Source organism: Lethenteron reissneri, chromosome 69 (assembly GCF_015708825.2).
Source record: "Lethenteron reissneri isolate LAM-NWPU_2019-01 chromosome 69, ASM1570882v1, whole genome shotgun sequence".
Lineage (NCBI taxonomy): Eukaryota > Metazoa > Chordata > Hyperoartia > Petromyzontiformes > Petromyzontidae > Lethenteron > Lethenteron reissneri.
Genome location: NC_083847.1, coordinates 2,518,282 through 2,531,967, shown reverse-complemented (window position 1 = coordinate 2,531,967; position 13,686 = coordinate 2,518,282). Strand labels below are relative to the sequence as shown.

At 48.3% G+C, this 13,686-nt stretch overlaps 1 protein-coding gene across 3 annotated transcripts in view; it reads left to right on the top strand.

Annotated features, from left to right (window-relative positions):
• LOC133360744 (serine-aspartate repeat-containing protein F-like) overlaps window positions 1-13,686 on the top strand; it is a 79,967-nt gene that overhangs the window by 26,926 nt on the left and 39,355 nt on the right. For 2 of the 3 annotated variants that reach the window (XR_009757297.1, XM_061579576.1), the window contains one exon: window positions 1,795-5,214. Coding sequence is in view for 1 of the 3 variants with exons in the window: in XM_061579576.1 (XP_061435560.1) it covers window positions 1,795-1,911 (117 nt within the window). In the remaining 2 variants the exon portion in view is untranslated. Of the gene's footprint in view, window positions 1-1,794; window positions 5,215-13,686 lie in introns of those variants that run through there. The other variant, XM_061579577.1, reaches the window with a different exon arrangement.

Here is a 13,686-nt window from a genome sequence, read left to right as displayed (position 1 = left end):
AGACACGGGGACACACAGACACACAGACACACAGACACACATACACACAGACACACAGACACACAGAAACGGGGACACACAGACACACAAACACGGGGACACGGGGACACACGGACACGGGGACACGAGGACATGGAGACACACGGACACGGGGACACACAGACACACGGACACACGGACACGGGGACACACAGACACACACACAGACACACACACACAGACACACAGACACGGACACACGGACACACGGACACGGGGACACACAGACACACACACAGACACACACACAGACACACGGACACGGGGACACACGGACACACGGACACGGGGACACACGGACACGGGGACACACAGACACACACACAGACACACACTCAGACACACAGACACACAGACACAGAGACACAGAGACACGGGGACACGGACACACATACACACACACACGGGGACACGGAGACACAGGGACACAGACACGGGGACACAGACACACAGACACGGGGACACACACGTGGACGTGGGGATGCATGTGTACGCAGTGCAATGTTCACACATTTTAATTCTAATGATGTTCTGGAAGGTCTAGAGAGCTGAGTGACTAATATGTGTCTGTGTCTTCCTCCTCCCTGTGTCTCCCTCCTCCCCGTGTCTCCCTCCTCCTCGTGTCTCCCTCCGCCTCGTGTCTCCCTCCTCCCCGTGTCTCCCCCCTCCTCCCCGTGTCTCCCCCCTCCTCCCCGTGTCTCCCCCCTCCCCGTGTCTCCCTCCTCCTCGTGTCTCCCTCCTCCCCGTGTCTCCCCCCTCCTCCCCGTGTCTCCCCCCTCCTCCCCGTGTCTCCCCCCTCCCCGTGTCTCCCTCCTCCTCGTGTCTCCCTCCTCCCCGTGTCTCCCCCCTCCTCCCCGTGTCTCCCCCCTCCCCGTGTCTCCCTCCTCCTCGTGTCTCCCTCCTCCTCGTGTCTCCCCCCTCCCCGTGTCTCCCTCCTCCTCGTGTCTCCCTCCACCCCGTGTCTCCCCCCTCCTCCCCGTGTCTCCCCCCCCCCCCGTGTCTCCCTCCTCCTCGTGTCTCCCTCCTCCCCGTGTCTCCCCCCTCCCCGTGTCTCCCTCCTCCTCGTGTCTCCCTCCTCCCCGTGTCTCCCTCCTCCCCGTGTCTCCCTCCCCCTCCCCGTGTCTCCCTCCCCCTCCCCGTGTCTCCCTCCCCCTCCCCGTGTCTCCCTCCTCCTCGTGTCTCCCTCTCCCTCCTCGTGTCTCCCTCCTCCCCGTGTCTCCCTCCCCCTCCCCGTGTCTCCCTCCTCCTCGTGTCTCCCCCCTCCCCGTGTCTCCCTCCTCCCCGTGTCTCCCTCCTCCCCGTGTCTCCCTCCTCCTCGTGTCTCCCTCCTCCCCGTGTCTCCCCCCTCCTCCCCGTGTCTCCCCCCTCCCCGTGTCTCCCTCCCCCTCCCCGTGTCTCCCTCCTACTCGTGTCTCCCTCCTCCTCGTGTCTCCCCCCTCCCCGTGTCTCCCTCCTCCTCGTGTCTCCCTCCTCCCCGTGTCTCCCCCCTCCTCCCCGTGTCTCCCCCCTCCCTGTGTCTCCCTCCTCCTCGTGTCTCCCTCCGCCTCGTGTCTCCCTCCTCCCCGTGTCTCCCTCCTCCCCGTGTCTCCCTTCTCCCCGTGTCTCCCTTCTCCCCGTGTCTCCCTCCTCCCCGTGTCTCCCTTCTCCCCGTGTCTCCCTCCTCCTCCTCCCCGTGTCTCCCTCCTCCTCCTCCCCGCATCTCCCCCCTCCCCGTGTCTCCCTCCTCCCCGTGTCTCCCTTCTCCCCGTGTCTCAGCGTCTCGAGCAAATCATGTCCCGGACTCGGAAGAATCACGGACACAGACGGAGGCAGGAGACTGTCCCCGTATCCCCCTGTCTGCCTGTGTCCCCGTGTCCACCTGTGGATACCTAGTCACAGTGTTTAGAGACACAGACACACACACATAGACACACAGACAGACACACACACAGACACTGCCTGACAAGTGCTCAAATAAGCTTTGAGATGCTTGAAATTACACTGAAAGACAGAAATGGGAACATGGGTTTTAGAGAACACACAGAGGGTACAGACATTGTCATCAACCATCCTCATCACTGGTCTCCATCCAGCAGTATAGAGACATGTTGATGAAGATTACACTGAGGGGCAGAGAGAGGAACATGTGGATTACAGAGACCCATAAACTCATCACACAGAGACCCACAGACTCACCACACAGAGACCCACAGACTCACACAGAGACCCATAAACTCATCACACAGAGACCCACAGACTCACCACACAGAGACCCACAGACTCATCGCACAGAGACCCACAGACTCGTCACACAGAGACCCATAAACTCATCACACAGAGACCCATAAACCAATCACACAGAGACCCACAGACTCACCACACAGACACCCACAGACTCGTCACACAGACCTATAGACTCATCACACAGAGACCCACAGACTCACACAGAGACCCATAGACTCACCACACAGAGACCCACGGACTCATCACACAGAGACCCACAGACTCACCACACAGAGACCCACAGACTCACACAGAGACCCATAAACTCATCACACAGAGACCCACAGACACACCACACAGAGACCCATGGACTCATCGCACAGACACCCACAGACTCGTCACACAGAGACTCACAGACTCATGATACAGAGATCCAAAGACTCACCACACAGAGACCCACATTCTCCACACAGAAATCCATAGACTCACTACAGAGAGACCCAGAGACGGTCAAGATGAATAACGACAGAGCAGCTGGAACAACGGGGCACGGTCCTGGGCCTCCCCTAGGTCGACTCGGCCTCAAATGCGTACCTGGTGTAGCGGTGTGTAGTCAACGTCGCCACTGGGGAGACAAAGGCGACCGGGCGTGGTGTTGGCCACCCACCCCCTCGTGCGCCGTGCCGGCCTTCACAGGTGCCGCTACTCGCTGCTAACAGCACTTGCCCCACAGTCTGTTACAGGCTGCACGGGGGATCTTTGTCTTTGGGGCGACGGTTAGCGCCACGCTGCGCTACGGAGTCGGTAGAGACCCGAGTTCCACTGCCCTCCTACGGCCACCACCAACACCGGCGATTATCTGAACCGGTCCCGGGCCTCCCCTAGGTGGACACAGCCTCAAATGAGTACCTGGTGCTGTGTGAAGTGAACGTCGCCACGAGGGAGACAAAGGCGGCCGTCCCTGGTGCTGGCCACCCACCGTGTCAGTGTGCCACAGTGCCAGCAGCCCCAGACAGTCCGTTACAGGCCGCGTGGGTTGACTCATGGGTAGCTGAGCCTCTTCAAAGCTGTGTCTGGCCAGCGTGAAAGAGTAGGCCAAGTTTCTAGTGGGGTTCACTGGAGCTGGTGAAACCGTGACGGCGTTGTCACATAACCTTAGCAGGTTAGTAGCCGATGGTTGGCTGTATCGCTAGTCTAGTGGAGGCCCTACCGCCGCTAGCAGCAGTGGCAGCGGGCAATTGCAGCCTTCCATCACCTGTACCCACCAGCATGTACCACGAGAGTGTTATTAGTAATGAAGTGTTGTTGACAGTGTGTACACAAGTTAGTACTTATTGTATCGACCCCTTGGAAGGGGTGGTGCTAATGCATATTCTACTTTTGTAAGGGTTTGCAGCAAACCCAGGATCGGCATCTTTATTTTACCGTGGAGAAATCCGATGAGCTATGAAGCTGCTTTTTCACAGATGTCCACGATAGGAGTGAAACGTCTAGGAAAGGTAAGCAAATCTCTCTAAATCAACTAAAACCAAACGACCTGGCCACAGATGATAGCCCAGCGAAATGGCTTATCTTGTGGAAATTTCTAGCAGCCAAGTAATCTGATCTAAATGTGTGATGTCCATTCTAAACGTGGAGGGAAAAACCTCCAAATACGCAGCAGACGTCAGAGCGTCGTGCAGAAAAACAAAACACGCCTCGAGTTTATTTAACATATCTTAGGAATTAAGAAGGTCTTCAATTTATTTCTGAATGGGAGAAGCTTAGCGTTCATTTACGCAGCGCCCTTGTGTAAGGCAGGCAAGGTTTCGTGAGCATGTTTGTGTGTATGCTGAACTTGTTTCGCACCGTACGTAGCCAAACGCGTTATTTGGAGGTTTGGGGTGAAGGACAAAAAAACTTTACACAAATCGCTTCAACAAATTGCAGAAGGAAGAGAGCGTTCCAGACGGCCGCAGAGGCGCGTCTAAAAGCGCGCGATGCGTTGATCGTCTTTGTTAGATGGTCAGCGTTAGATGGTCAGCGTTAGGTGGTTAGATGGTTAGCGTTAGATGGTTAGCGTTAGATGGTTAGCGTTAGATGGTTAGCGTTAGATGGTTAGATGGTCAGCGTTAGGTGGTTAGATGGTTAGCGTTAGATGGTTAGATGGTTAGCGTTAGATGGTCAGCGTTAGATGGTTAGCGTTAGATGGTTAGCGTTAGATGGTTAGCGTTAGATGGTTAGCGTTAGATGGTCAGCAATAGATGGTTAGCGTTAGATGGTTAGCGTTAGATGGTCAGCGTTAGATGGTCAGCGTTAGATGGTTAGCGTTAGATGGTTAGCGTTAGATGGTTAGCGTGATGGTCTGTGCTCCTCGAGATCAACAGGGTATTGTGATTAATTTGTGGCAGAGCACTGCGCCTGTTCCTCCCCTAGGTCGACTCGGTCGCCACTAGGGAGACCGAAGACGACCGGGCGTGGAGCTGGCCACCCACCCCCTCGTGTGCCGCGCCGACGAGATTAGCAAGGTATCAACGGTTCCTTTGTAGCGAGCGCTTAGAGTGTAACGGGCACGACCTCGCGATGTTTTCGTTCGGCGGCAGGAGGCCAACAGCGGTCGGGCCTTGCAGTCGCCGTCACGACACGTGCCAAAGATTTGTCATCCACGCCGCAGCCTGGTCGTGCGTTTGCCAGACGTCCCGTAGAGTAGCGAGTTGCGATAATGGAGCCTAGTCGATGCGACGCTGCACGTAGCGTCGAGCGCTGATTTGAACATTTCAGAACCCGACGAGGTTGTGCACTTGGTGATCGAACAGCGTTCTGGTCGAGTGTCGTGCCGAGGCTCGTTTGACGCGCAGAACCCTGAATCCTGCAGTCTGTGACCACCACCACCGCCACACGAGCCTTGCACACATCTTGTTTTGCCTGAGCCTGAGCGCCAGCCATCAGAACCGCGGATTTTTTAAAATGAAGGGGCCGTCCATAAATGACGTCACGCACCTTGGGGGGTGGGGGGGTGTCAGACATTTGTGACGATGGGGGAGGGGGGGGTTTGGGAAATGTGACGTCGCATCAAAATAAGCAACTTTAAATAAATGTAGACAACACGTTCTACTTAATTAATTAGACTTTTTCATAAATGTTTTCTCCTACAACGTCAGAGTGCAGCGCCACGTTAAATACGCACTACAATCACAATAGTTTACAGCGATTTGAAGCACGTTTTATATATTTTTTTGGGGGGGGGGGCAGAGCTTTGTGACGTCATATTTGAGGGGGGGGGTCTGACTTTTTGTGACGCCGTGTGACGAGCCGGGGGGGGGGGGGGGGGTCAAAATTCGTCCAAAATCGCGTGACGTCATTTATGGACGGCAGTAGCATCCCGATTTACTCTCTCCCGCTGCTGCGTTTTTTCGCTCTTGACATACTCAACTTGCTGATGATACCCAATCCCGTTTCACGTTGTGCGTGCCTCGCAGTCACGTCTTAGAGAGTTGCGAACTTTACCATCGAAACACTCCGTTATTTACGATTGTTTCAGGGTGAATTGTAATTATTGTTACACCGCACCGCGAACATTCAGGCGCAAAATGGCGGCCCAAGTGGTCGGCTTGACGGATTGGCGACAGTCTCTTTCATGTGGACACTTTTTCTTCTGCCAAGGGCCATTTGGATATTTATAACATCATATATACTTGGTCAAACATTTCATTAACTCGCCCCTAATACGATGGCTGGAACCGCTTCTCTTTGGCGAGGCTGTGTGATGTTAGCCGGTGTTGATGATGTTGCTGCTACTCGCAACTGCTTTTCCAGGTTTGCTCCGAGATTTATTGAATTTCGTGTCCCGCCTGCAGTTGTCTTGGCAGGGCCAGACCCAAATGATTTCGCGGGCCTCATACGGCCCACGGGCCGGACGTTCCCCACCCCTGACCTACTCCCACATAGCGTATCTATGCCTACTACCTTCAAACAAGTGTAAACTACTTGTTAATATGATAAACAACTAATAGTAATCCATATAGTATAATAGACAAGGTGATGTATGTTAATATATGACTAATATACACTTAAATTTTCACACCGATGGCTGTACAGTAGAGATGCACCATGGGTTATTGGGCATGGTCTGCCTAAGTTCTGTACCACGTTACCATCCACTATCCCATCTCTAGTAGTAGTACCTGCAACTACTACTACTAGTAGCAGTAGTAGCAGTAGTAGCAGTAGGTTCTATACCACGTTACCATCCACTATCCCATCTCTATTAGTAGTTCCTGCAACTACTAGTAGCAGTAGGTACTGTACCACGTTACCATCCACTATCCCATCTCTAGTAGTAGTACCTGCAACTACTACGAGCAGTAGTAGGTACTGCATCACGTTACCATCCACTATCCCATCTCTATTAGTAGTACCTGCTAGTAGTAGTAGCAGTAGGTTCTGCACCACGTTATGATCATCCATCTCTTCACCTCAATTCAAGTGCTCTTTCAGGAACGCCGTCCTGGGCGTAAGCCGCGTTATGCCTGCACATCACAAAATACTTCGCTCACCGGCCAAGGGGGAGGACGAACTGAGGAAGGCATTTGTAGGAGCCGAGTCTTGGGAGCGGAAACCGGATGAGAGTCACTCGCACTTGCCGCTGGCCAGGGACTTGGACATTGCTGAGGCCCCGAAGTCGTGTTGAGCTGTAGAGGGCCCCATCCCGCACCTCCCATTAGCACGGTGGGCTGCGTACGGGGCGAAATAATTCTAGATTTGAAGCTTTCGTGACTGCAAGGATTCATATTCTTAGGTTTTTTTCGGTAAAGTCACGTAGGTAAAAAATTAAAATTATTAAAAGTAAAATAAAAATCACGACGTTTCGGAGGCAACACAAGCTTCCGTCTTCAGGTGGAACCGTCACAGCCCGACAGCTCTATCAAGTAAATATCAAGTAATGATACAGCTGTCGGGCTGTGACGGTTCCACCTGAAGATGGAAGCTTGTGTTGCCTCCGAAACGTCGTTATTTTTATTTTACTTTTCTTAATTTAAATTTTTTACTTACGTGACTTTACCGAAAAAACCTAAGAATAGGTGCAAAAGAAGTTCAACGTTTCTCAAATATAACAGTAGAACCCCTCGTAACGACGGTGATCGGTTCCACGAAACTGGTCATTAGGTGGTTTGGTCGTTACGCGAGAATAGGAAATGCACGTTAAAGGCTTAATTCGTTCCGATTGCATCGAAAGGTGGTACCCTCTTTGACTAAAAAAACAACTTTATAATATTTCTACAATGGATATTAATACTTATAGATATGAACAAAATGATAAACAATATTAAATATAGATATTAACAAAATGATACACAATATTAAATATAGATATTAACAAAATGATAAACAATATTAAATATAGATATTAACAAAATGATAAACAATATAAAATATAGATATTAACAAAATGATAAACAATATTAAATATAGATATTAACAAAATGATAAACAATATTAAATATAGATATTAACAAAATGATAAACAATATTAAATATAGATATTAACAAAATGATAAACAATATGAAAAGAAACGTGGTTGATCAATGCATTAATTCATATTTACTGTGCCTACAACAGCCCGTGCTGAACAGGGGGATGATCGCTAAGCGAACACATTGGGCTCTACGGAGGCTCGTCGTCAAGCGATGAGTCGTTAAGAGGGGTTCTACTTGTATGTTAAACTTGAAACTTCGTATTATTTTTTGCGTATTTAGATTCCCCCCCTGCCCCCCCCCCCCCCCTGTAATATGAGACGCTGCTCTGTAGCTTACTGAGCTTAGGTCTAAATCCGGCCCTGCATACCGTCAGCGTTTATTCACTTTATTGATTGAGTTTGTTGAGCCAGCTGACAAGGATTGGGCAAAACCTGGCCCACTTTTCACCCAGGCAACTGGGAGGCATATACCATGAAAGTATTATTATGATTGTTGAAGTATTGTTGACCGCAGCGAGAGACGTTCGTACTTTATTTAGCTACCCTTAGAAGGGTGGTGATAATAGGTGTCATTTACAAGGAGCCTTTGTGCAAGGTGGTCGAGGCGTCGCGTGTTTCTATCACGGAAATACACAACTGGGGCCTAGCAGAGGAGAAACTACGCAAGCATTGTGTAGGGCGGTACAGATGTCTCGTGACCCCCATTCAATTCTCTAAAACTCGTCATGTGAGTTGCCTAGAATCTGTGCTAGCTGAGGCCTAAATCGGGCCCTCAGCTCAGGACGAAGGCTTCGGGGATTGCCGCGAGTACGGGGGGAGGGGGGGGGGAGTCAGTAAATGGGTGAGGTGACCCGGGTTGACTATTAGTGAGGGCCTCATCGATGAGAAGGAGAATCTAAAAACAAAAGCCTTCTGTGAAATTTGTAGGAATCGGACCAGTAACGAGAGGCCAAGACTCAGGGGGCTAAAGGTCCTCACGCCGGCAGTCTTCATTGATAGGATTTTGGCAGCTTTAATAGGGACGGAGGGAGTTTTTTTTCTGCCCGAGGAAGTGAAAATGTCAATTTGCAATCTGAGAACCAGGTCAAGACTATGAAAGAGCGGTCTTACAAATGTTAGTAATTGAATTATTCAACCTCACAGGGAATGATGATGGTGATGATGATGGACTGTGCTGGCTTCTAGAGTGAAACTGCAAAACGAATATAACATTTACCAAGGCAGCAACATTCCGATTAGCACGGTTGGCTGTGTACGGTGCGAAAGAAGTTAATGATACACATTTCCATATTCTGTGGCTCTTTCGGTAAAGTCACGTAGGTAGACAAAATAACACTGGTCAACACACTTTTTCTGGCATAAGGTATTCCAACGGTTCTAAGGTAATTTTGGGTGCTGATTCCAAATCTGGCATCAGTTTTTGTCTATCACATCAGGTTTTTGAGATATCAAATATTGCATTTTCAATAAAAACTGCAGAAGAAAAATATTAAATAAATGTGGATATCTACATAAAATGATATTATAAACACACTATCCTAAAAATACAGCACCATATTTTAACACTAAAGCAGTCACTGACTCGCAACAACTTGCAATCATAAGTGACAGAGTTAATTTCTGGTAAAATCAATGAATATGGGGTATGCCGATAGCATAAAAATGAGATGTGATAGAGCAAATCTGAGATCAGATTTGGAATCAGCACCCTGAAATTAGTCTAGAACAGCTGCAAAAGTCCAGGCCAGAAAAAAACATGTTTTTTTGTTGTTGACCAGTGTCATAGATCACGACGTTTCGATCGCAACACAAGAAATCGTCATCAGGTGAGACAAATATGATTGACATTGCAAACACAACGTGGTTCCAGAGGTATAACAATCACAGACCCCCCTCCTCCCCCCACAACAGGTCGGGAGAATGCCATGAAGAGGGAAAAGAGTCATTTTGAAAGTACCCTCGATCTACAGGAAGAGGGTTCGTCCTTCACAGGATGCGCGCAAAAACGAAATGTCGTCAATCAGAAACGGCTTTTCCCATCCATGTAATACTAACACGTGGTGATGTGTTTCGGACGGTCATTCCAACTCTACTTCAGATATAAAAATATAAATACACAGACCACTTTTCACAGCACAAAAACGGTAATAAAGAACATAAGCATTAAAACGACAAAATAATTATTTATAACGAGCATAACCTCATTCTAGATTTGAAGCTTTCGTGACTGCAAGAATTCGTACTTTTAGTTTTTTTCGGTAAAGTCACGTAGGTAAAAAATATAATTAATAAAATTACAATAAAAAATCACGACGTTTCGGAGGCAACACAAGCTTCCGTCTTCAGGTGTAACAGTCACAGCCCGATTGCTGCATCAAGTAAAGAGATACAGCTATCGTGCTGTGACTGTTCCACCTGAAGACGGAAGCTTGTGTTGCCTCCGAAACGTCGTGATTTTTTATTTATAAAATTTTTTACCTACGTGACTTTACCGAAAAAACCTAAGAGTATGAGCATAACCTCTTCAGGGAACTCGCCAAAAGTTGGAATGACTGGGACAGGGGATGTGGAGGCGTCACTTTTGCACTTTAGGGACACCGTGACGCTGCCGCGGATCAGAATCTTGATTTAAACTGGAGGAGGAGGAGGATGAATCTGAAGAGCTATGAAGCTCATCGTCACAGATGTCCAGTGGCGATTGGATGACGGAATTTCGATTTCGTCAATCGAGAAAAAAAAGTGTTCAAAATAGTCGATTGCGTGAACACGAAATGTAAACCGAACGTTTGTAAATCGAGGGATACCTCTGTCAGAGATCGACCACCCTCATTGTTACTTGCTGCGTATTATTTTCTGCACATTTGAAGACTTGCTGCGAGATTCTTCAATCTCCCACCACCCTCACTGCGTGGCCCTCGGTGGCTAGGAGATGTTAACTACCTCCCTTGCTATGCAGGAGGTTGTGGGTGCGATCCTGACCCTGATGCCTGCTACATCTTTGGAGTTTGCATGTTCTCCCCGTGGTCGCTTGGATTTTCCTCTGGGTCCTCTGGTTTTTCCCTCCACATTTAGCGTTTTAGATTATTTGGCCGCTATACATTTCCACGCGATAAGCCACTTGGTTGAGCTATCATTTGTGGCCAGGTCGCCCACTGAGCTGCATAGTTCAGAGGGCCTTACATGGTAAAATAAATACAAGTTTTAGTTTAGTTGATGAGTTATTGTTAAGTTTATAGTTTTAAAAATAGTTCATAGCTTTGTCACCTCTGTCCACCACAATCGATCGGGCAGGTCGTGTGGTGGAGGTGGGGTAAAAGTGTGGGTCCGGGTTTCAGTAGGTGACCTGGTCAGACCGCCACGTTAATTGCCTGTGATGTGCCTGCACAAATTAGTAGCCGATTTAGCTGCCCCGCAGCAGAAGGATGATTATGATTCGCTGGTGTCTGCTCGTCACGTTGGTCGGGGTGGCAGAGAGAGAGATGCTGTCGTTGCTTTTGTCGTGCCAAAGTGTTGCCCCCGGAGATGTATTAACCTCGCACTTAAAGGTCACATGACTGAAACTATTACTGTGATCACTATTATCAGTATTACATTTCAATTTAAAGCTTTCGTGACTGCAGGGATTCATCTTCTTGGTCTTTCGGTAAAGTCATGTGGAAGGGAAATAACTAAATAATAAAAATACTACATAATAAAATACAATTCTCACTGGTAAAGTAAAACATAATATTATTATGTTTTAATTGTATTATTTTATGATTTCCCTTCTACGTGACTTTACCGAAAGAACCAAGAAGTTTATCAGTATTATTATTATCGACGCTATGCTATATTTTCATCATGCCCATGTTTGCTTGTGTTGTTATTGTTGTTTGAGCCCTGAACGTCATAACGTTACTCATCGTGTGCCTTCATTTTGCAGTAAAAGAGATGACTGCTGCATATTAACGATGTGTCTGCCTCAGTGAAACTTTTTTTAAATCCTTTATATTAAGTTCACTTGTTTGCTTGCTTACGACCGTGCAAATCTTTCGGCCGTTTTTTAACCCACTTCCAGTGATCCAATCGAGCTGACATTTTGCACACAGACTCGTTGTGCGTGACAATTGATTTTCGTGAAATTTTTTTTCCAAAATTTTACACTTTTTAGGTAAAAAAAAATATATTTAATTACCAATTGCTTAATGGTGGCAGACAATCATCTGACCCATAGGTGGCAGCCATCTCAAGCCAGAGGACGAGAGGACTCTAGCCGCCACGCATATAAAGGATTTATAGTGAAAAAACTTAGTTTTTACGGGTAAATTTTTTTATAATTTTATTTTACCAGATAAGGGCCACCCAGCTCAGTAGTTCCTTTGGCTGCTGCTACGAACTCCACTTGGTGATGATGATTAGCCACTTAGTCTGGGCCATCATTTGTGACCGCGAGGTCCCTTCTCAAAAATAGTTCTATAGCTCAAGTGGGGCTTACCTGGTCAAATAAAGAAATGTTCTATAGTCTTTGTGCGATCCTGTGGGTCTTGTGGTCTGGTGGCTGGGGCTACTACGTCAAGGTGGGCTGGGTATAAAACTGATTGGGTGTGAACCTTGACTTAAAGCTTTCGTGACTGCAATAATTCAAATTCTTTGGGTCTTTCGGTAAAGTCACGTAGATAGGTTGAAAGAAAATAAAAAAAACTACGACGTTTCGATCACAACACGTGATCACGGTCGCTTGTGTTGTGATCGAAACGTAGTTTATTTGTTTATTTTTAAACCTATCTACGTGACTTTACCGAAAGACCTAAAGAATATGATTGGGTCTACATCATTAGACCTCCTTTGCCAGGACCAAAATATAATAATAGGGGTTTTCCCCTTTTTTCTGGCAACGAAACTGAAACCTTTTGACAAGGAATCATGTCTGCATTAACCACAATACTTGTGGTCATAATGTATCGTGGTTAATGCACACGTGATTCCATGTAAGAAGGTTTCAGTTTTGTTGCCAGAAAAAGGGGAAAACCCGATTATTAATAAGATTGGGTGTGGCAATACTAAAGTGGGTGTGTCTGTCTAGTAGTAGGTGGAGCTAGTTTTTGTGTGGGTGTGTCTGTCTAGTAGTAGGTGGAGCTAGTCGTTGTGTGGGTGTGTCTGTCTAGTAGTAGGTGGAGCTAGTCGTTGTGTGGGTGTGTCTGTCTAGTAGTAGGTGGAGCTAGTCGTTGTGTGGGTGTGTCTGTCTAGTAGTAGGTGGAGCTAGTCGTTGTGCGGGTGTGTCTGTCTAGTAGTAGGTGGAGCTAGTCGTTGTGTGGGTGTGTCTGTCTAGTAGTAGGTGGAGCTAGTCGTTGTGTGGGTGTGTCTGTCTAGTAGTAGGTGGAGCTAGTCGTTGTGTGGGTGTGTCTGTCTAGTAGTAGGTGGAGCTAGTCGTTGTGCGGGTGTGTCTGTCTAGTAGTAGGTGGAGCTAGTCGTTGTGTGGGTGTGTCTGTCTAGTAGTAGGTGGAGCTAGTTGTTGTGTGGGTGTGTCTGTCTAGTAGTAGGTGGAGCTAGTCGTTGTGTGGGTGTGTCTGTCTAGTAGTAGGTGGAGCTAGTTGTTGTGTGGGTGTGTCTGTCTAGTAGTAGGTGGAGCTAGTTGGTGTGTGGGTGTGTCTGTCTAGTGGTAGGCGGAGCTAGTAGTTGTGTGGGTGTGTCTGTCTAGTAGTAGGTGGAGCTAGTCGTTGTGTGGATGTGTCTGTCTAGTAGTAGGTGGAGCTAGTCGTTGTGTGGGTGTGTCTGTCTAGTAGTAGGCGGAGCTAGTAGTTGTGTGGGTGTGTCTGTCTAGTGGTAGGCGGAGCTAGTTGTTGTGTGGGTGTGTCTGTCTAGTGGTAGGCGGAGCTAGTCGTTGTGTGGGTGTGTCTGTCTAGTAGTAGGCGGAGCTAGTCGTTGTGTGGGTGTGTCTGTCTAGTAGTAGGTGGAGCTAGTCGTTGTGTGGGTGTGTCTGTCTAGTAGTAGGTGGAGCTAGTCGTTGTGT